Below are 20,158 nucleotides of genomic sequence, written 5' to 3'. Positions count from 1 at the left end.
GTGAGGCATTATCGTAGCTGAAGACGTCAAGTGTGATTCGCATATGGCAGACGAAAGCTCACATGCGGATGAATTGCCTTCAACAGGCGCCAAATTCACGCCTCGAGATCGAACGAGTGAACCGGCAACACCATCACTACCTGACGATCTCTGGGTGACTGTACTGGACAGTCCATGTACTTTCGGCCCAGATGTCTTCTCAGAGGTGATGCTCAACCTCATCAAGAACCCGAACATCACAGCCAGCCATCTCTTTCGAGCGGATATACTTTATGACGGCGACAACGGCCGGCGAACGGGAGGCGAAGCGTTATTGAAACAGCTCAAAGCAGAATACCAACCCATTGATGTTGAGCTACCCGGCTTCCAACGGACTAGGACAATCGTCCGCCAACTCATTCCAAGGAATCCTCAACTGGACGCTCCGTTGACTCAAACATGCCATTTCTTCAACCAACAAGGAGAGCGGGATGAGCGGAATCTGGTGGTGTACGTCCCGCATGTCCAGCGAGCAGAAGACGTGCCCTTCTACCATCCTGCCGTCTCCCAGCTCGCATTCGAGCACATCTGGCGGAGACGTCCTCCTGAAGCTTCACCATCAGAGGAAGGTGAGAGCTTGATCTCGATCTCCTACTGGCTGTGCCCTTCGACGTCTCTCACTACGAAGCTATCGAGAACAGCTCTCCGACTGCTCCAAACCGTACACAAGCACGGCCAAGGCCATCTTACGGGCTACGAGAAGCGAGTCCACCATGACCAGGTTGTGCCTCAGAAGCGATACCAGGATACTTACGCCAGACTGAAGACGAAGTACGGCAAGCAGCTCGCCGAGCAGTGGGTTGAGGTTACGGATCCTGGAAAGCATGTCTTTGAAGACATTGGGATTGCTGCGTTTCTCATCGAGCTGTGGCGAGACACTTACCCATTCGACGGCAAGAATGATGTTGATGGTCAGGATGCTGGAACGGACCCAAAGCCCCGATTCCCAGGCTTCGTGGATATCGGATGCGGCAACGGCGTACTGGTGCACATCCTTCTCAGTGAAGGCTACGAGGGCTGGGGCTTCGATGCTCGCGAGAGGAAGACCTGGAGCATCTTTCCCGAGCATGTACAACGACGGCTCAAACGTAGGATCATGGTTCCAGATACTTTTTATCCAGAAGCCAGGAGCGAGAAAGCCACGTTATTGCATAACGGCATCTTCGAGCCGGGCACATTCATCATCTCCAATCATGCAGACGAGCTCACGGCATGGACACCTTTGCTGGCGTATTTGAACCGATCGTCCTTCATAGCCATCCCATGCTGCAGTCACGACCTATCTGGGGCGCGATTTCGAGCGCCTGCTTCTACAAAGGCCGGAAAAGAGAATGCAGCCAGGCTGCCGCAACAATCCAAGCCCAATGGCGAGGTTTCAGATACCGGAGAGCAGGGAACTAAGCAAGCAGCAGAGACCGGCTCACTCAAGCGTACGGAGGCTCAGAAGAAGATGCCCTCCGCCTACTCGACGCTTTGCTCCTACGTCTCAAGCATGTCCGAAGATCTCGGCTTCGACCCTGAGAGAGAGGTCCTGCGGATACCGAGTACTCGCAATCAATGCATTATTGGCCGAAAACATCATCAAGGCCATTTGGAGGAGGACATGGAGACACGCGGGCAGAAGGTCGTGGATGTTGTTGAGCACGAGCTCAAGAGATCAGTAGATACTGTGGGAGCAGAGTGGATCGAACGTGCTGAGAAGCTGGCGAGGAAACCTGCGAGTGGACATTGAAGTAGGTCATGGTTAGGCTACGAACGCTCAGATGATGCATGCTATGCCGTCGTCTCTGATCAGGGTATTATGCAAATCGTAGCATCGTGTAGGTCGTATGTCGTATCGTCTCATGCTCGTGACGTAGGAGGTAGCAATCGAGCGATAATGTGGCATTTCAGCCTCCACGGCTCGTGTGTTGTGTTGTCCCATGGTTGTAAGGTAGCAATCAAGCAATGTCTGAGCCATTCCATCTCTCCTCATTTCTCGTGCCTGCAGTGAGCACACCACCTGCACCCGGACTTCTAATCTGAGTTTGAGCTGTTCCCTCTACCACCGCGAGGCTGCTGTCGGTCGGAAGTGTCGTTCTGCCTAAGACTGTTGTCAGTAGTGATGAAACGGGTATGCTCATAAGCTGGGCTTTGGCATGAGAACTGTCTTACATGCTTGATGACGGCGGAGGCGGAGAGTATCCGGTTGGCGGGTATGCTCTTAGCGGCTGTGACGGCTGAACGAACTGTTGCCTGGCTGTCCGAGAGTCAGCGGCCGATTATGCAGTCAAATGTATATGCTAGCTCACCTCGACACTGCTGCTCTTCCGAATCTTCGCTGCCGCGTCCACGGCTGGCTCGCGAATCCTCGTTCCAGAAATCGAAACTGTCATTCGACGGCGAGTAGTCACGACCGGCTGGCCCACTGTGCGGCGGCGGGGAGGAATCGGAGTTAGTCTCTGCGTTCCCGTCATAAGGCGCCGTGCGTCTCGCAGCGGAGCGCGGATCGTAGGGTTTGTTCATCAGGCCTCCTTGTCGGTCGTAGTCTCTGCCCGCCCCGGCTTCAGCTGCAGTCGGTGCTCGTTGAGCATACGGATTCTGAGCGTAGCCTTTGGGCGGTGGCGCTGCTGGAGATGTTGGTGCTAATTGCTGGCCGTAGACGTGGGAGTATGGAACGTAAGGACCGGGCTTCATCGCGCTTTGCCATGGTTGAGATGGTTGGGGTGGTTGTGTAGGTAGTTGCGTGTTCAAGGGTGGAGGTGCAGAGTGTTTGCTCGGGTTGCCTCCCGGGACATGTGCCGTGGTTGGAGGTGGTCCTGTCCCAGCCCCTTGAGCTCCAGCAGGCGGCGCGAAGTCATTGGGTGGGTAGGGGTTTGGCCGTGGACCGCTGCCGCCAGTAGAAGGCCGCTCGCAATCATCATATCGATCTCTTCGAGGTGGCGATTGCCGCCTGTCGGCTCTATACCTTCGCTCGCGCGGCCTCCTGTCGTAGCCGTCGTTGTAGCCGTACCGATCGTCGTCAACACTACGGGGTCGTCGGTGCGTTCTCTCTCTGTAAGACCTTCGCCGGCCATCCTCACTGTGGTAGTAGTCATCCTCCTCGCTGTCAGCGCCGCCATCATATGAGCTTCTGCTGCGTCGATGTCGGCGGCGATGACCGTCAGAGCGGCCTCGACCCTCACGGCGACGTCCATCGTCCCTGTCTCTCCTGCTGTCTGATGTGTGGCGTCTGTCGCTGTCCCTGGGCCCGGAAGATTTGGTATTGGTATTGTCGTTGCCCTGTGCGCCCTTCTCTCTGAAATAGCCTCCAGGAATCTTCTCAAACCAGCTGTCGGGTATCTTGTCGGCGCCGTACATGACGCTGCGGAGTATTAGCTTCTCCATGGTCTGTGTGATGCGAGAGTATACGATCAGCTCGGTAGTGAAAAGAAGGGTTGTCGGCAGGTAGATGAGCTTACCATTTTAAACTGATCAAAATAAGTATATCATGTGAGGTGTGATGCAATCATTGTCAGCACAACTGCGCCTGCGTGCATATGATCTTCACGCCACCCGTGCTGCTGCTCTGTGAATGGGTGTTCTGTATGCTAAATCTTGACGCACATTCTGGACAGAGCCTCTCCCACTGCAGGATCTTGTTCTTATCAGCCCGTGTTGTGTGGAAGTGTACGAATATGAGATCACTGACTGAACATCTTTCCGATGGTTGGTCGTTGTTTTTGTTCACGGCCTAGGTCAGGCCTGTCTCGCACCCCTGCTGGTCTCGTGCTTGGGCGCTGACGACTCCGAGTGAGGACTGCGGCGCTAGTCTGGCACACTCCTTCGCTGATGCTCGGCCGAAGCTGATGCGACGGTCGTTCCTCGTGAGATCAAGGTCGACCGTGTTGTGCGAGGATGGCATGGCCAGTGGCTGTTGGAAGTTTACGATGAGCGACGGCGGTGTTCCGGGCACCGCCAGTAGGAGAACGGAGAGGCCTTCACGATGATGTAGCGGACGTCATGAGGCATTACAGGTACAGAAGAACAAGGAAAAAATGTTGCTGGATATTTCAAGATATCGTTGCGTCGCGCGAGTGGTGGAAGTGTGGTGGCGAAGCGTGGCAGCGTTGGCTTTGCGGCAGGGACGACGTCGTGGTCGACCTCGAGAAAGAGCGAGGAAAGCGACATTGAAAGTCAGGTACATGTACAAGGTGATCCTGTGGACAGCACAACTCGAAAGACAGAAGCAACAACCAACAACAATGGTGAGAAGTACCAGTACTCCTACAGGCTTTCATACAAGGCCCACCTCCTTTACCGCTTTGATGTGGCCTTATTAGCACATTCGAGGTGAGCCTCCAACTTCATAATTCTCTCCGGCCGCGCTGGGCAATAAGTCTGTACATAATTGCTAGACGTAGAGAAGCTCCGTGAGTGCGGGTGAAATATCTCAAGACGGCTCAAACGTGCAAGACCCGCGAGTTGTGGCCCGACGTATGCCGCCTTCGTGTGAAGAACCGCTTTCCTGCTGAGAGCTTCCGGCGTAGAGCAGAGGAGTTTCTACAGGTCTCCAGGCTCAAACTCCTCGCCGACTTCGTCGTCGGGTGGCGGAATTCTTATATTGCACTCGACAGCTGCCACTCCATTGTCCGCACGAACAGCGGCCAGTGACCTGTCATCGAGCATCGCGCGGTAGTAAGTGCTGTGCTGATGAGTCTCGGCGTGAACGCATTCAATTCCAGACTCAAGGTCGGTGTCTTCGCCTACGGTGTGTTTGTGCTGGTCAAGAGTCCACCCAGGTCGGAGAAAGACGTGGTAACTGTCGGGGCTCGTTCTTCAGGTGGGCGGTCGAGGAGGCGAATTGGCGCTTCATATGAGCCCATTGTCCCAATCGACTTTTTGAACGCAATCCGCCAGGTAGTGAGGGTGCTGCTTGGGCTTGTGGTAGAGATGATGAGTAGATATAGAATGGCGATTGTTGTGGCTGCAATCAAGCTGTGCTTCCACCGCATCTTGCTGTGGCTTGGTGGCCTCCAGTTTGAAGCCTTGGAAGGATGTATGAAAGCATCAACACGATGCTAACGGACAGCCAGCCTTGATACCACCAGTTCGGAGGGGTTGACGGGTTAAGGTGGAAAGGAAGGAAGAAGGCTAAAGGAAGGATCCAATGAAACGTGCTCTTATCAACGGCGGAGGCGAACGAGGTTGCTAGTCTATCCTTCCATTGGGGCTGCAGTGCTGCGCGTGCAGCAGAGGGGTTGAAGAAGCAAATGTGGACTTCTGACTTGACCAACTGACCTAGCAGGAATCAGGGTCAAACCACCCCATATCTTTATGATGCTCGGCCGCTGCAATGATGTGGGATCAGCGAGTCAGCCTGGACGAACCTACAGTCGGCGTCTAAAAACCATAGGAGCGAGGGAAATCTGTAACACGGTCTAAACCACGGTCGCGCAGGATGAATGGCTAAGAATAACGGAGATGTTGGATATGTGCCACGCAACAACCGCATGGCAGGAAAAGGTAGGCGCATCAGCTTTGGTTTGGCATTGTCATACACAACACCCTCGTTCAAAGCACTCCTCTTGCTACACCATCATGCGAGTTACGCCGTTGCTGTTTTACATAGCGGGCTTCGCAGCATGTTCTCCCTTGGTCCCGAGACCAGCACCATCCACCAAGGGGTACCTCGCGCCGCTCTACGGCATTGATGATGTCGATAAGATGCGAGACGAGTACATCGTCGTATTCCAGCCGGGACACAACATCGAGCAGCATTTCGAGGCAATAGGCAAGAGTCTTACCAGGTCGGCCCGCTTCAGAAGATATGGGTACGGGTACGGAGCCATCCTGGATGATGACACAAGAGACAGCCTTGTCCGCCGCGACCCAGGTGTCCGTGTGGTCGACGTTAATAGACCGATCTACTTTGTCGAGCCCGTGAACTCTACCGCCATCGAAGATGAACATTCGAGTTCCGGCTTGCCGCATGAGAAGCGCATGCACGCAGAGGTCCACCGCCCGAGCGCTCCTCACGGGCTCAAGATGCTCACAACGGGCTCTAAACGATTCTACACCTCTGTGAAAGACGACCAGACCTACGACTACCTTCACAGCGCCGGCGAAGGCGTGCAGGTGTGTCTCAAGCGCATGATCATGCCCATATAGCTACTAATGGCAGAACAAGGTCTACGTCGTGGACTCAGGCATTCGCATCAGCCACTCCTTATTCGAAGGACGTGCTCGCAACTTTGGAGACTTATCGCCTGAAGAAAATGAGTAAGTGGCTACGGGGGTCTATGATGCTGAAAGATCTAAGTTACAACCGAGAGATCTCTATCCTTCATATGTGCAAACAAGGCCGTATCGCAAGTATAACCGAGAGAGGAACCGAAACCCGCTTCCACCTTCTACTCATTTCCTCCTGACGACAAACCACCTTATGTCGACGAAAGGATGGATGACACAACGGGTCATGAGACACAGTAAGTCTCCCTCTCTCGATCTCTATGGACGATCCTGACATGACCTTTTGTATAGCGCGGCTGGTACTATCGGTGTGAGGAAGTATGGCGTAGCGCCCTCCGCGAGCTTGATTAGTGTGAAGGTGCTCGGAAAGGGCAGCAACGCTGGTATGCTCGCGGACGCGATCGTCGACATCACTGCAGAGCATAATGCAAACAAGGCAAAGACGGATGGTGCCTTCTGGGACTTTCGAGGTTCTGTAATCTGCATGGCGGTGTCATGGTAAGTGGCAATTGCAAGGCGATCCTTCAAAGCCCTGCCACTGAATGCATCTTCCCCGACGCCACTCCACTTCGCTCGACGCTGTGCACGCTTGCTGATTGTAATACAATTCCGTTCTTTAGGAAAGGGAGCGAACTCTTGGCCTGTCCTCTACGCCATCAATGCTGCCAACGAAGCCGGAATCAGCGTATACGTCAGCGCTGGGTAAGTACTAATAAGTGGCTGGACCGCGGAGACGCAACCGCTCCCCTTCTCTCACCCTAAGCCCTGGGCAATCTGCTTAAGGCAAGCTTGAGACGCTTACTGACTCCTTCGCGTTTCTGATCTTTAGGAACAACAACATTGACGCTTCGAACACCTATCCCTGTGCCGTCCCAGTGGCAAGGTGCGTCGTAGCTGTCGACAACACCTACAACAAATACGAAGACTCAAACTACGGCTCTAACGTGAACTACATTGCGCCTGGAGTGGACACTTGTAGGTGTCTGAACATCGGTGGCATATCCTCGAGAACAAGTCCGAGGCTGACACATATTGAAACCTTAGTGTCTCCCGGCAACGACAGCGATACTTCGCCACGGGAGAATGCAGGCACTTCACAGGCATGCGCGCACGCCGCAGGTGCCGCAGCTATCTTTTAATCAGTAGGTCGAGAATATACCTGATAACCTGAGCCTAGTAGGCAAGAGGTTTGCCAACATGGCCTCTGACTCCATCACAATGGGTAGGCCTTGTCTCCAGCTACGACCTGTCCGAAAACTTCGTCTACTAGAACTCCATATCTGGTGTGGTGTATGGTTTCCCGGGGGGTACGACTGGTAAGGTCGCCGGCAGATGATGATGGTGCACTCGAGAAGCTGGACTGATGTCTGAACAGACTACTTCGTCACTACCGGCATCCACTCGCCCAAGAAATGCCCTCACGAACCTTTCAGGTGGGCCGGGGACTAGCCACGGGAGAACCACATCTACATCCCCGACGATGCGACGCCGATCGATGCAGAGGCGACAAGCGCCCCACCTCCTGTACCATCGACCGACTACGCCACAACCTTAGGAGGGCTTTTCACCGTGATGGCGACTAGCAGCTGTAAGTGAACCACCTATCATCAGCCTAGTGAAGAAGCTGTTCATGCTGAACCCGAATTGTGCCTGAGGTCACAGCTCTCACCACGGAATCCAGGGAGGATACGACGTGGGCTCCACCTCTCGCAGCCCCTACCTCATCAGCAGCGCCGTCGATGATGATAGAGCCATCGGTAACGGTAGAGCCAACGACAACGGACGAGCCAACGTCACCATCAACACCAACGCCAACCTACGACCCAGACTCTGACGCGTGCAAAGCGTGCGGTAGTAATCTCGGAGCGAGCAGCTGTAGTGCTGATGACGGTCAATGCTTGGTGGATCAATGCAACGATGACTCTGACTGTCAGGCTTGCGGTATTGACTGCAGCATCTACGGAGATTAGCTTACTTCTTGCACCTAGCTCTAATGTTCGGAAAGGACGCTGCAAGACGTAAATTTGTATGAAATCATCGTGGAGCATCTGGCTTGCCTCAATTGTCCGAGACGTGCATCTTGTGAAGGAAGTTCCACGGGAGCTACCGTACTCTATCTCCGTTCAGTGCAACCCTTCTTTTCAACTTTCTCAACGCTTCGATCCAGCATTCTTGACCTCAAGCTCCACCCGCAAACTCATGATTTCCAGATCCTTCTCAGCGTTCTCGCGCTCCAAGTCAGCCAGCTTGATTCTCAACTCAGGCCACGAAGTCACTTTGATGCTGTCTTCATCTTGACGCATTCCACCAGCGCGTGCTGAATCCTCCTCCAACTTGGCAACCCTTGCCGTCAGAGGTCCCAAACCTGCAGCGACCACTTCTCTGATGCGGACTGAGAGCACTTTACGTATCGGCGCCGGAGAGGGGGGACGGCTCTGGTGGCGGACAGGTCTCCCGAACAGCTAGCTGGTGAAGCGGGTATGGGCATGACAATTCTCCGCTCGCCGAATGAGCCGCGCGCGCCAAATGGTGCCAGGTTGGACGTGGTCGATCTGGCGATGGACTGCTCGGGGCTGCCGGCGAACTTGACGAGCTCTTCAGTCGGCGAGTGCGCACTGGAGGAGCCTGGCTGCACAGTTGATTTGTGTGGGAGACGTCTTCGGAGGCGTTGCTTCTTGCGTGCCTGTCCCTTCACAGGCGGTGAAGCCTCGCTGGATGACGAGATCACAACCACGCCCTTTGGTGCCGAACGTCTTCGTCGACGAGCACGGCCAGCCTGATCAAACTCCGCTTCCGAGTCCTCAGATGCAGCTCGTGTGCGCTTTCTCGTTGGCCGAGTTGCGTTCGCGTTCAACCTTGACGCAATCCGATTCTTCGCTCTACGAAGCCTCTCGTCGAGATCGGAAGGTGGTTTTCTACCCCAGCGAGCAGCTGAGAGCATTGCACCAAAGACTGTTCGACTGTCCGCCACGCTTCGCCAACAATCCTCTTGCAAGACGCCATTTGGATCTACCTCGCTTGCTCGCTGTTCGTAGTAGGGCCGCTGATTGATTTCGAGTTTTTTGGTCTGCGCTTTGAATGCGGACTGCAGTTCTTTCAGCTCCGCTGGACTGCAACGAAAGATCTGCTGAAGATCTGCATTCTTCAAGCTACCAGGCATGGATGCTGAGATTGTTGGTCACTGATGCGAAGTGCTTTGCGGGAGGTTGTGTTGGGAAACGGGGATGCTTTAAGTGGGCATCTCGATGAGGGCAGAGTCCGAGCAGGCCAGGGTCATCCGGACGTCGTACATGATGTCTCCAGTGAACGCAGCACAGTCATGTTGCACCGCTGCCAACAAACAAGTGGCATTTGAATTGTTCAAAATCAGCCGCTGTCAGCAAGTCTCAATGCCTTGCTCACCAATGCTGCCGCCCTTCCGGCCTCCCCACCCTCCTTCTTTGCTTCAACAACGCCGTGTCTAAATGTTTCTGCCATTCCAAGCTCGACGAAAACTTCTGCTCGCTCCTCCGGATCCTCGTAAACTTCGCTCTCGGCATCCCTCGACGATCCGAAGAGGTTCAGATAGCCGAACGGGTTGCTCTTGCTGGGTAGTACGTGCGCGTCCATGTGCGAGAGAGGGAAGAGGCTTGCAGCTTCTTGAGCAGCTACGTTATACTCGTGGTCAAGCGATGGCTTCTTGAGTCCAGCCACGAGTAGATGTGATAGTGTCGTCAGCTGGTGGACAAAAAGTTTGCTGCTTCCTAGATTTGATGCTGACTTGGAATTTGACCATGTGCCGTTCACAGTCGTGGAGACGGTAGTGTTGGAGTTATCGTGCCATGAAAGCAGGTTCTGGAAGCCGCGCAACGTCTTTACCCATCCTCCAGCGCTTGACACGACTGCTGAAGGAGCTGAAGCCAACAGCCAGTCCAGGACGTCCAGAGAAGAAGCGCAAATGTCCTTGGAGAGATGCGCCATCCCGGCTCGAGCGTATAGTAGCAATGAGTCGAAAGAGCCGATCTCATCAACTGGCAGGACACGCAAGAGCTTGAGAAGCTGCTGGCGTACTTGCGAGTTGCCGTCCAGAATCAAGGATTGGGCCTTTGCGACGATTACTCCAGGCGGTTGGGGGAGCTTCTTCCCCTGCTGTGCGCTGCATACCGTTGTCAGATAAGCCAAAGCATCCCGGCGCTGCGTTTCGTTCCTGCTGCCGAGGAGAGAGATGTTGTGTTGGAATAGAGCGTCCGAATCTCTCCCAGCCTCGCTCAGGCTTTGCTGCTTGAAGACGACTGATTTCGCGGCGAAGCTGATATCGGTGGCGTTGGTGTTCTTGGGCCTGGTCTTGCCGACCTTGAGCTTGGGCTTTTGGAAGTCCTTCTTCTTTTCCTTCTTCTTCTTCACGGATGCCCCCATCTTGAGTCGTCTTCTGTGCTGCACGTGGGCCTAAGTTTGCGTCTGAATTCCGGTCTGAATTTCATGCGAAGATGGAGAAGGCTCACAAGGTTTCGGAAGATGCCGATGCAGCGGGCCGCCTCACGTGGAACGACAGGGATGTTGCGCAGGAGCTGTTGACTTTCGAGATGCGGCTTCTGGAGCTATATGGCACTCTGAGCGCTGCCGTTATACCACCGCGATCATGCAGCAAACCTCGCCCTCCCAGGAGACACAGAACCTCCTCGCGCGCTTGTCCCAGCGACCCGGCGTCCAGAGCACCCTCATCCTCTCCCGCGACACGGGAGCCATCGTCCGCTCGTCTGGCTTGGTCACGGCAGAGGATATCAGCGAAGAGGGCGCAGCTGCTGTGCCTACAAACGGGACATACGTGAATGGTACGAGTGACGAGGTCAAAACGAAAGGCACTAGAAATGCCGAGGAGGTTGCACGGCTGGTGTACGATTTCGTCAAGAGCGCTGGCAACATGATTGAGGAGCTCAATGGCGAGAACGACGAGTCAAAGCTGCTGCGAGTGAGGACGAAGAAGAACGAGCTGGTTGTCGTGCCTGGTGAGTTGCACATATGTTACTCGCAACGGCACAGGAGCTGATATCTGGTAGATGCCAAGTTCTTGCTAGTTGTCATTCACAGCACACCACCAGCGTGAGCGTCTGGAAAGACGGGACACGCAACATCGGCTAAGACCAAGGTGGGGGATGTCCTTCAAGAGACATGAGCAGTCGCGCTCCTTCGCGGGTGCATCTAAGTACGTCCGATTGTGTACGTGCGCAAATCTAAGCACCTCCTGACGGCTACAGATGAAACACGCAGCCTGCACTTTTCACCAGTGCTTCTCCGAGATGTCGACAAGATCGACGTCCACATCGTCCTTGAACCATCGGTCTGCCTCTTCAATCTCGACATCGTTGCCGCTCATCTGCCTTTTCCGCATGCGACCATCCTCGGCGAATGTCCAATCCTCCAAACCATACTGCAGGGGCCGAAGACGAATCAGCGGCTTTCCCAGACGTCAGACACGGTGATTTCGGGAGTGCACTCACGCAACGCTTCCACTTCATGTTGTCGTGCCGATCCTGGTATTCATACTGTCAAGAGGCCGGCCAGGTCAGCATCTGGTACACCTGAAGAAACGGAACACCAAAGACTCACCCAGAACTGCACAGCAATCTTGTTGTCTGAAAACGCAAACAACTCTTTGCGCAACTTGTAATTGTGTTCCTTCTGCCACTTCCAGGTCAAGAAAGATACAATCTCGTCCGTACCACTGAAGAACCACTGGCGGTTGCGCCAGATTGAGTCTGGAGTGTATGCTTTGGCGATGGCTTTGGGATCTCTGAGAGACTGTTAGCCTGAGACGTACTCAAGAGAAGGTGGTCTGAGGCACTGGGTGTTCCAAAGCTCTTGGGCTTTCTTGACCTTGGTTTGAGCGGTCTCCTCGGTGAAGGGCGGTGCGAGTGACATTTCTAGTGCTACGGGATTTGGTATCTGACTTTGATGTTGTGCAATGTTCTATGCCTTCTTTATGTTGTTTCTAGTCCCGATCCAGCTCCTGATAAGGTAGTTGGTCCCACGTCAAGCGTTGTAATCAGTCCCATCTACTCCACCGAGCAGCCTCTGTCTTCCTGACAACACCCAAAAGCAAAACAGGACACGACAATGGGTAAGAAGCCTTGTAGACGATCACCAGAATGGCGGACGTCCCCGTTCGACGTCATGGCTTCGCTTCTATCCTCCATGCACATGTACATGTAGCTGTGCGCATGCTGCTGACTCGATCTCGCACCGTCTGACTGACTAAGAGTGGGGGCTGTATGCGTATGGTCTGGACGTCTACAGTACATCGTCTCGCGTTGTCGACTCTGTTCTGATCGAGAAGCGACACTCTGCCTGTGTCCAATACAGGCTGATTAATCAGTTGCAGGATGGCCGACGACAACAGCGACACGAGCCCAGCGACATCAGAGCAGACGAACTCAACAGCACCAAGACCGGCCCCTACGAACGGCCAGGCGCATCACAAGCAGAAGCGCGCACGATCACAACTGAGCTGTACGCCGTGTAGACAGGGCAAGCTCAAATGCAACCGAGTCCACGAGCCGGCATGCGACCAGTGTATCAAGCGCAATCGAGAGTCGGCGTGCGTCTACCTCCCACCACCCGTGAAGCACAAGCCGGCGCAGAATGTCAAAGGACGGATCCGCCAGCTTGAGAGCCTGGTCGTGGATCTGATGCAGAACCAGCGGGCGCAGGGCCAGTCAACAGCAACTACCGGGCCAAAGAAGCCATCAGCCAGCAAAGAAAGCAGGGAGACAGCAGAGGAGAATCGGCCTCGCCCATTTTCACAGCCGACACCGCCTTCAGACAACGACACAAGCCCACAAGACTCCGAGCAGAGCCAAGAGACGCATCCTACTCCAGAAGATGTCGACTCGGCAACTGCACCGTTCGGCCAGATGAAGATCAGCAAGGACGAGATCAGCTACGTGGGAGAATCGCATTGGGGAGCCATATTGAACAGCATATCTGATTTGAAACGGGATATCGGTGACGGCGACGAGGAGGATGGTGTTCACGCCTCTCCCGAGCAGACGATCAACAGCTGGAGCGCTGTCCCAATGGGCGGAGTGCAACCACACTCGACCACAGGACTCGGATTCATGCTGGGTGGAGAGCGCCCGTCGGTCAGCAAGCAGGAGCTCATAAAAGCAGTACCGGAGAAGAGGGTTGCGGATCGCTTATTAAGTCTGTGGTTCAACTCGCCAGATCCGTTTAAGCCAATAATACATGCGCCGACCTTTCAGGACGAGTACAGGCGGTTCTGGAAGAGTCCCAACGAGACTCCGGTCATGTGGCTTGGACTTTTGCATGCCATTCTGAGTCTGGCAACCTCGTTCGGTCTGCGTGAGAGCGACCCAAGGAGTCCTGATGCTCGAGCAGTGCTCGCAAATGTCAACAAATACCACTCCATGTCGGCTTCTGCTGCCTTGCTTGCAGACTTCACCAAGCCAAAGCCGTACACGCTTGAGTGCTTGATCTTGTACTCGGCCGGCCTGCGCAGCAACAACGCGTTCGTCAATGTTTGGCTGATGATAGGACTGGTCGTTCGTCTGGCTTTGCGAATGGGCTACCACCGCGACCCCAGCCATTACCGAGCTATCAGTGTCTTCCAAGGCGAGATGAGGAGAAGAGTCTGGAGTGTAATTGGCATGATTGACGTGCTGATATCCTTCCAGCTCGGACTGCCCAGCATGTTCCGATCGATCACTTCGGACACACAACCACCTCGTAACCTTCTAGATCGTGACTTCGGCACCAACACGGCCGTTCTGCCCCAGAGCAGAGGAGTCGAAGAATTGACACCATCCTCATATACCCGTGCGAAGCTGCGCATCACGCGTGTCTTTGCTGACGCTGCAGAGATAAGCCACCAGACTGTACCTCCTTCATACGAAGAAATCATGCGACTTGACCGCGCATTAGAGGAAGCAAAGGCTGCGATACCTCCTCTTCTCCAGATGCCAGATATCAGCGAGCTGGTCACAGATCCAGCGGAGCAGCTGATGTGCCGATTCAACCTCGATTTATTATATATGAAAACGAAGATCGTTTTACACCGACGATATATGCTGACGCCAATGGATCAACTGACGCAAGCAGAGCAACAGCTCGGTATCGGCACAAGTAGAAAAGCTTGCATCGAATGCGCTCTCCGCGTCCTCGGCCATCATCACACGATTTACAGTGCCAGCCAGACTGGAGGACAACTGGAGAGCGTGAAATGGTACATGGGGTCCATCTCAACCCACGACTTCCTGCTCGCGGCCATGGTTTTGTGCCTTGAATTAAGCGAACAAATTCACAACCGGTCCTTCAGCTACTCGCCTCTTGGGATGCAGTGTCCGAGAAGGCGAGCTATGATGGATGCGCTCGAGAAGAGCCATCGCATCTGGAGCGACGCTTCCGGCAGGAAGAAGAAGCATATGCAGTTGACCACGGCGGATGGGATGGAGAAAGGCGAGCATCTTTTCGACGAGACCGAGAAAGCCAGTCGGGCCATGGCAGTCATGCTGGAGAAGGTCAAACGACAGATGGCTGAGACTCCGCAACCGTCGTCGACAGAACCATCCACATCGACTTCTCAGATGGAAGTGCTGGATGTTCCGTCGGTGCCTGGATATGTGTACACCGATACCCAGCAACTGCAGGAGACGGGCTTCAATGGTCTGGTGTCCCAGCATGCATGGGGCAATCTGAACGATGTCCCGTTACCAGATGGTTTGGATACAAGCAGCGGCCAGCCTCTGAATTGGACGCCCGCAGATACAGGTTCGAGCGGCGTGGCCGACCCGTACTCCTTCATTCGATCGACCAACGACACCGCAGACCAGTCCTTCAACGCGGCAGACTACTCGATGATTGGCGACATGCTCGACGGGCCCATGAACCTCGACTGGGAGATGTGGGACAACGAGATTATCAAAGGTCCGCAGCAAGGCATGGACGAGTGGACGGATTTGGATGTCACAGGTGGTATTCCTGGTTACAACAATCGTGCTATGGGCAGCGAGGCGGCCATGGTATCTGGCAATGTGTACATGCCTGGAGGAACGGGCACGCTTGGTGGCAGCAGTGGTGCGATGGGACTCAATCTGGATATGATGAATGATGTTGACTTTAGCATGGCGCAAGGGAATGAGTACCCTCTGACGGTCGCGAATGGCTATAATGCGGGATGAGGAGCAGCCAGTACTGCAATGAACATGGTTTGACGCCCCGGAGCCTCAATGTCCTTCTTCTTCCGCGCTGCTATCTCGTCGTTCTAAAGTGCCAGCCATACTTGCACAATGATTCGACCTCTGAGCCAAGCTCCATCACTTACCTTTGCGGCGCCGCACAATGAAAGTGATGGACAGCATGGACTAAACGATAATTGCGGAGGAGGATGATATCACTATGCTTACCCTGCCTCTATTTTGCTCAATTAGGCTTGAGTGACAACAGCAAGTCTCCGGGCTCAACTATCTCACCGACCTCCTTGGTCACGGAGGAGACGATGTAGGCAGCTTCATGACCGGGTGCTTGGATGGCGATCTCCATCTTCATGGCTTCGAGTACGACGACCGTGGCCGCGCGCTCGACCTCATCACCTGCCGCTACGTTGATCTTCCAGATCCTGGCATTGACAGTCGCTCGGACTGGGATGAGTGTGTGGTCTTCACGAAGATGTGGTTGTTAGCACGAGACGCATGTGGCTCTGCTCTTGTCTGGATCAACTCACCGAGCGCTGCTTGTTCAGCATTGGCTTCTTTCTGCTCAGCCTTCTTACTTGCGGCGAGTGTCTGCTCGGCGTGCCACTTCTCGAGCAGTTCATTCTCCCTGCGGTTTAGTCAGCTGTGCGTTCAAGAGGCAAACGGCTTGTTTGGCGGTAGGCATACTTTGCGAGCTCTGCTGCGGCACCAGCTTTCTGAAGCCGCTGGATCTCCTCGACCTCGTCCTTGGTCTGCTCCACCAGAGCGTCATAGTCAGCCATGCTTAAGACAATGGGCTCAGACCTGATCTTATAAGTACCCTGCTGGTACTCTTTGTTGATAGCATCGAACTCCTCGCGAGGGACAGCCTCAAGTTCGATTTGGTCAAATGGCTTAAACAACCATGGCCGCTCGGCAGTGTATCCTGGTTTCGACCCGAAGGTATCAAACGGTGCGCCGAGCAACGTCAGGCCCCACAGCATATAGCCACCTGGTCTGGATGGCATATTTGTTAGTTGCTGCCCCAAAGGTATGGCCAAGAGGCGGGTGCAAGTGGCTTACGATTCAACAGGATAGACAGCGATTGTATTGCCGCCTGTACCAAGAGCGCCAGCAGGAGTAGTGGCCCTCGAAGGGTTGGTCTTCGGGACAGTGAGCCTCTTGCGCGGGTCAATGGAAATCATGACCGGTAGGCCCATGTATCCAGAAGCGGCGAGGACTAGAAAAGGGTTCCTCTCAACGGCAGCAAGGACATCATCGCGAGACTCGAGGCCGTTGTTCCTCCGGATGAAGTCGATGTTGTCGGGAAGGTACGTGGCATAAGGCCGGAGAGTCTCCATGTACCGCTGGGTGGCGATTTTGTTCTCCTCAGGATCAAAGACCATGGGTAGGTAATACTTTGTGCCGTGAAAGGTAAGGCTGTCGGACAGTGCCGCCTCCATCTCAACCAGAACGGATGTCGCATTGGTCTGGCTGGCGACAGCAGGATCGTAGTTGATGAGCACGGTCATGGTATGTGGGCGAGTGATTGCGCTGACACCAGGTGGCGGCTGTTCAGATATCTGTTGCACGATCTGCTGGATCCTGAGGCGCACACGGAGGTCGAACTCCTGTGCTCCAAATTCGCAGAGCAGGCCACGGTCACCCGCCTGTCGTATGAGAAAGCGAGGTAGCCGGGGTTCACCCTGCGTTGACTGAGCTTTGCGTTCGAAAAGCGTAGATGATCCGACATGCGGCTGATCGATGAGTGGTGCGACAGGGACTGTCATGGTAGGTTCGGAAGATTCCGCGAGGATGGTCTGCCGGATCGTGTCGTAAAGCATGTTGTACTGCTTCTCGAGATCCACAGCTTGACTCCAATTACATTGAGCGAAGCGAATCTCGTCACCAGCCTTGAGTTGGCCAAGCCTCCATAGCTCGCAGGACAAGATGGTCTGGAGGCAGATGAAACCGCTCTGAAGAGGAGAGTCGGCGGTGAAGATGACAGCCGAGTTCCCAGTGAAGCTGAGACCACCAATAGGGTAGCCAAAACCCAAGACGTTGCTGGGATGACTACCGCCCTCACCGCCGGACTCTCTCGCCCACTCGGGTGGAGGGCCATCAAGACGGATGCCTGTGCGGCCGGAGCTGATACCAACTTTCCATGTCGCATCGAAGAAGTCTTTGCGGCCTTCGGGGGTGAGGAATTCCTCCGTATCAAAGGGCCCGGCGAGGGTGTAAATTATCGGTCGCTGCAAGTCAGGGGTTGCAACAAGACTCTCTGGAAGTTGGTAGGTGGCGACAGTGGGTGCTATCTGCGAGCTCGCCTCGTCTATTGCAAGAACGTCGCCGGCACGCAGTGTCCGCCCCTGGTACCCACCCCATTTCAAGGCCGGCGTCGTGCTTTTTGATCCAAGGTAGCTGCCGGCATTAGGCAGCCCCCCGAGAATGGCCAGATATGCTCGACATCCGCTGTCCTTGAGAGTACCAATCGCCACTTCTGCCAATCTCGGCACGGAAAGTCTTGTCCACATAGCGGCATCGACACCGTTGATCTTGAAGTCCATCGAAGCACCACAAAGTGCGATGACAGCAGGCTGGTGGAAAAACATCGTGGGCCCGGAGTAGGTGATCTCGAACCCGGCGGTACCTTCGGCGTTACCAACAAGCATGTTCGCCACTGGGTCATAATTAGTACATAGCTGTCTGTTCTGGATTCTAAGATATACCTCTGAGAGAAAAGGAGTCCATAGGCCCGGAGACTGGGACACCGCTCCGAGCTTTTGTGCGTCCCGGGAAGTCCTGAATCGTCGTATACATGCCGCCGTCTGTGAACTCAACGAGGAAAGGTTCGAAGGTGAGCTTGTCGAGCATGTTTGTCAACGTGGCGCCAGAAGACATTTCTGCCAAAAAGTCTTCGCGTGAGCGGCTTGGAGCAATGCTGAATAAGTTACGATTGGCTTACCCGTAGATTTGAGGATCCTGTCAAGCAGCCCTATATTCGTTGGTGGTCCGTTGAGTACGGTGCCAGTAAGCGCTGACTGCATGGAAGTGATGGCCTGGTGCCGAGTGTCTTCGTACGTTATGATCTTGGCCAGCAAAGGATCTGGCAGTCGGTCAGCAGTTATAAGCTTCCATTAGTCTGGTCTCTCACCGAAATACGGAGTGACCACGCTCCCACGCTCCAACCAGGTGTCCACTCGAGTTCTTGCGTTTTTCGGGAAGGAGACCTCCATGAAGAGACCTGGCGCAGGCATATAGTCGGCAGCGGGATTCTCAGCGTAGACTCGGACCTCGATGGCATGACCTTTAGGTCCTTCCGGAGTTTGCTGTTGCATCTCTTCCGCCGAGAGTCCGGGCTTGCCTTCGACTTCAGCTTGTGCTTGCAAGAGCATGAGCCTGACGAGGTCCGTGTTGTAGTATGCTTCAGTCACGCCGTGCTCGACCTGTTCGGCGCGGAGTGAATGCTCGACTCACGACGCAGTGCATTTTGTTTACTTACCTGTAAGCGGGTGTTCATCTCCAAAAAGAAGAACTCTCCAGTGGTGTCGTCGACCAAGTATTCGATAGTCCCGGCGGATTTATAGCTGCTGGAGGCTGCCAGAGCAGTTGATGCGAGCCGAAGCTTCTCACGGAGTTCAGGACGTCTCTCGACGTAGGATGATGGTGCTTCCTCTACCACTTTCTGATGGCGGCGTTGAATAGAGCATTCTCGCTCGCCAAACCAGAGCACGTGGCCCTGTCCATTGCCGAAGATCTGGCCTTCGATGTGCCTGCTCGGCCGGTCAGTCAAGAGCATCAGAAGAGCGGCCTCGAGGGCTAGCATTTACCGGGCATTGCCAACGTATCGCTCCAGAAAAAGCCCGTCATCCTTGAAGAGGGTCTTGCCTCTGCTGCGTACAGAAGTGACAGCCTCCGCAAGCTTCTCTGGGCCATGACAGACAACAAGTCCCATACCACCTCCTCCCGCGGTGGCTTTCACCATCACCTGCACGTGGGGGTCGGTACCATGTTCGCTGCATGCTGGATCGGGGATGCTCACCGGATAGCCTATTCTCTGCGCCTCGCTCGCCGCCTCCTGTTGAGACGTGATTATGCCCGTGCCAGGGACAAGCGGTACGCCAGCTACTCGGGCGAGCTCTCTTGCCCTGTGTTTGAGACCAAATTCCATGATGCTCTTTGGAGAAGGTCCAGCGAATACGATTCCATGATCGCTTAGCATCTTTGCGAACTCGGCATTTTCGCTGAGGAAACCTGCGAGATCATGTGCTCAGCATAGCCGGGAGAATTTAAGCGATAGATCGCACCGTAGCCAGGAAGCACAGCACCGATGCCGTGAGCTTTGCAGATGCATACAATCTTCTCGCTGATGCACCAAGCCATGTTAGCCCGCACGTGATGAGTTGATCGACGTGCATGTAAGACGCTCGTCCGTACCTGTGGAGGTATCCCTTGATACCACTCTCGTTCAACGCAACAGCCTCATCGGCCAGGCGGACATGCATGGACGTTGCTGGGCATTGTGGTCAATCGAGGGTGATCGTTCGAACAGCTGAAGCGCCATCTCACCATCTTCGTCTGCGTAGATAGCGGTCGAATGGAATCCCAGCTGTCGCTTGGTCAGATTCCGAGCGTTTGCACATTAGCTTGAAGGAGGTGACGAACTGTTTTGCAGCCTTTAATGAGACGAACGGCGATCTCGCCGCGATTGGCTATAAGGACCTTCATCGTTTCCAGACTCACAT

The 20,158-nt window shown here is 54.6% G+C and overlaps 10 protein-coding genes across 10 annotated transcripts; 4 read left to right on the top strand and 6 right to left on the bottom strand.

Annotated features, from left to right (window-relative positions):
* Window positions 1-43: 43 nt before the first annotated feature.
* Window positions 44-1,771, top strand: TRM44 (tRNA(Ser) Um(44) 2'-O-methyltransferase; the record flags this gene model as incomplete). Its single annotated transcript, XM_064797286.1, has 1 exon — window positions 44-1,771. The coding sequence occupies one exon, from the start codon at window positions 44-46 to the stop codon at window positions 1,769-1,771; it is 1,728 nt and encodes a 575-aa protein (XP_064663520.1).
* Window positions 1,772-2,055: 284 nt separating this feature from the next.
* LTR77_000017 (uncharacterized protein) lies at window positions 2,056-3,405 on the bottom strand (the record flags this gene model as incomplete). The annotated part of the gene is made up of 3 exons (XM_064797285.1): window positions 2,056-2,122; window positions 2,194-2,278; window positions 2,331-3,405. The coding sequence occupies 3 exons, from the start codon at window positions 3,403-3,405 to the stop codon at window positions 2,056-2,058; spliced, it is 1,227 nt and encodes a 408-aa protein (XP_064663519.1).
* A 2,193-nt stretch (window positions 3,406-5,598) lies between these two features.
* Window positions 5,599-7,388, top strand: LTR77_000016 (uncharacterized protein; the record flags this gene model as incomplete). The annotated part of the gene is made up of 5 exons (XM_064797284.1): window positions 5,599-6,135; window positions 6,182-6,279; window positions 6,541-6,747; window positions 7,079-7,224; window positions 7,294-7,388. The coding sequence occupies 5 exons, from the start codon at window positions 5,599-5,601 to the stop codon at window positions 7,386-7,388; spliced, it is 1,083 nt and encodes a 360-aa protein (XP_064663518.1).
* A 1,011-nt stretch (window positions 7,389-8,399) lies between these two features.
* LTR77_000015 (uncharacterized protein) lies at window positions 8,400-9,409 on the bottom strand (the record flags this gene model as incomplete). Its single annotated transcript, XM_064797283.1, has 2 exons — window positions 8,400-8,631; window positions 8,652-9,409. The coding sequence occupies 2 exons, from the start codon at window positions 9,407-9,409 to the stop codon at window positions 8,400-8,402; spliced, it is 990 nt and encodes a 329-aa protein (XP_064663517.1).
* A 69-nt stretch (window positions 9,410-9,478) lies between these two features.
* IPI1 (rRNA processing protein) lies at window positions 9,479-10,644 on the bottom strand (the record flags this gene model as incomplete). The annotated part of the gene is made up of 2 exons (XM_064797282.1): window positions 9,479-9,622; window positions 9,652-10,644. 2 exons carry the CDS (start codon window positions 10,642-10,644, stop codon window positions 9,479-9,481), a joined length of 1,137 nt encoding a protein of 378 aa, XP_064663516.1.
* A 223-nt stretch (window positions 10,645-10,867) lies between these two features.
* Window positions 10,868-11,332, top strand: LTR77_000013 (uncharacterized protein; the record flags this gene model as incomplete). Its single annotated transcript, XM_064797281.1, has 2 exons — window positions 10,868-11,234; window positions 11,286-11,332. The coding sequence occupies 2 exons, from the start codon at window positions 10,868-10,870 to the stop codon at window positions 11,330-11,332; spliced, it is 414 nt and encodes a 137-aa protein (XP_064663515.1).
* Window positions 11,333-11,506: 174 nt separating this feature from the next.
* LTR77_000012 (uncharacterized protein) lies at window positions 11,507-12,147 on the bottom strand (the record flags this gene model as incomplete). Its single annotated transcript, XM_064797280.1, has 4 exons — window positions 11,507-11,656; window positions 11,727-11,771; window positions 11,836-12,019; window positions 12,047-12,147. The coding sequence occupies 4 exons, from the start codon at window positions 12,145-12,147 to the stop codon at window positions 11,507-11,509; spliced, it is 480 nt and encodes a 159-aa protein (XP_064663514.1).
* A 252-nt stretch (window positions 12,148-12,399) lies between these two features.
* On the top strand, window positions 12,400-15,422 carry LTR77_000011 (uncharacterized protein; the record flags this gene model as incomplete). Its single annotated transcript, XM_064797279.1, has 2 exons — window positions 12,400-12,428; window positions 12,608-15,422. The coding sequence occupies 2 exons, from the start codon at window positions 12,400-12,402 to the stop codon at window positions 15,420-15,422; spliced, it is 2,844 nt and encodes a 947-aa protein (XP_064663513.1).
* Window positions 15,423-15,663: 241 nt separating this feature from the next.
* On the bottom strand, window positions 15,664-18,314 carry LTR77_000010 (uncharacterized protein; the record flags this gene model as incomplete). The annotated part of the gene is made up of 5 exons (XM_064797278.1): window positions 15,664-15,881; window positions 15,965-16,062; window positions 16,122-16,430; window positions 16,497-18,093; window positions 18,143-18,314. 5 exons carry the CDS (start codon window positions 18,312-18,314, stop codon window positions 15,664-15,666), a joined length of 2,394 nt encoding a protein of 797 aa, XP_064663512.1.
* Window positions 18,315-18,550: 236 nt separating this feature from the next.
* Window positions 18,551-19,796, bottom strand: LTR77_000009 (uncharacterized protein; the record flags this gene model as incomplete). Its single annotated transcript, XM_064797277.1, has 4 exons — window positions 18,551-18,859; window positions 18,916-19,186; window positions 19,244-19,667; window positions 19,721-19,796. The coding sequence occupies 4 exons, from the start codon at window positions 19,794-19,796 to the stop codon at window positions 18,551-18,553; spliced, it is 1,080 nt and encodes a 359-aa protein (XP_064663511.1).
* Between the last annotated feature and the right edge of the window lie 362 nt (window positions 19,797-20,158).

The sequence above is a fragment of the Saxophila tyrrhenica genome (genome assembly GCF_035928015.1).
Source record: "Saxophila tyrrhenica strain CCFEE 5935 chromosome Unknown scaffold_1, whole genome shotgun sequence".
NCBI classification, from domain to species: Eukaryota; Fungi; Ascomycota; class Dothideomycetes; order Mycosphaerellales; family Extremaceae; genus Saxophila; species Saxophila tyrrhenica.
The sequence above is the reverse complement of the archived record's forward strand: the minus strand, read 5'-3'. Positions and strand labels throughout refer to the sequence as shown.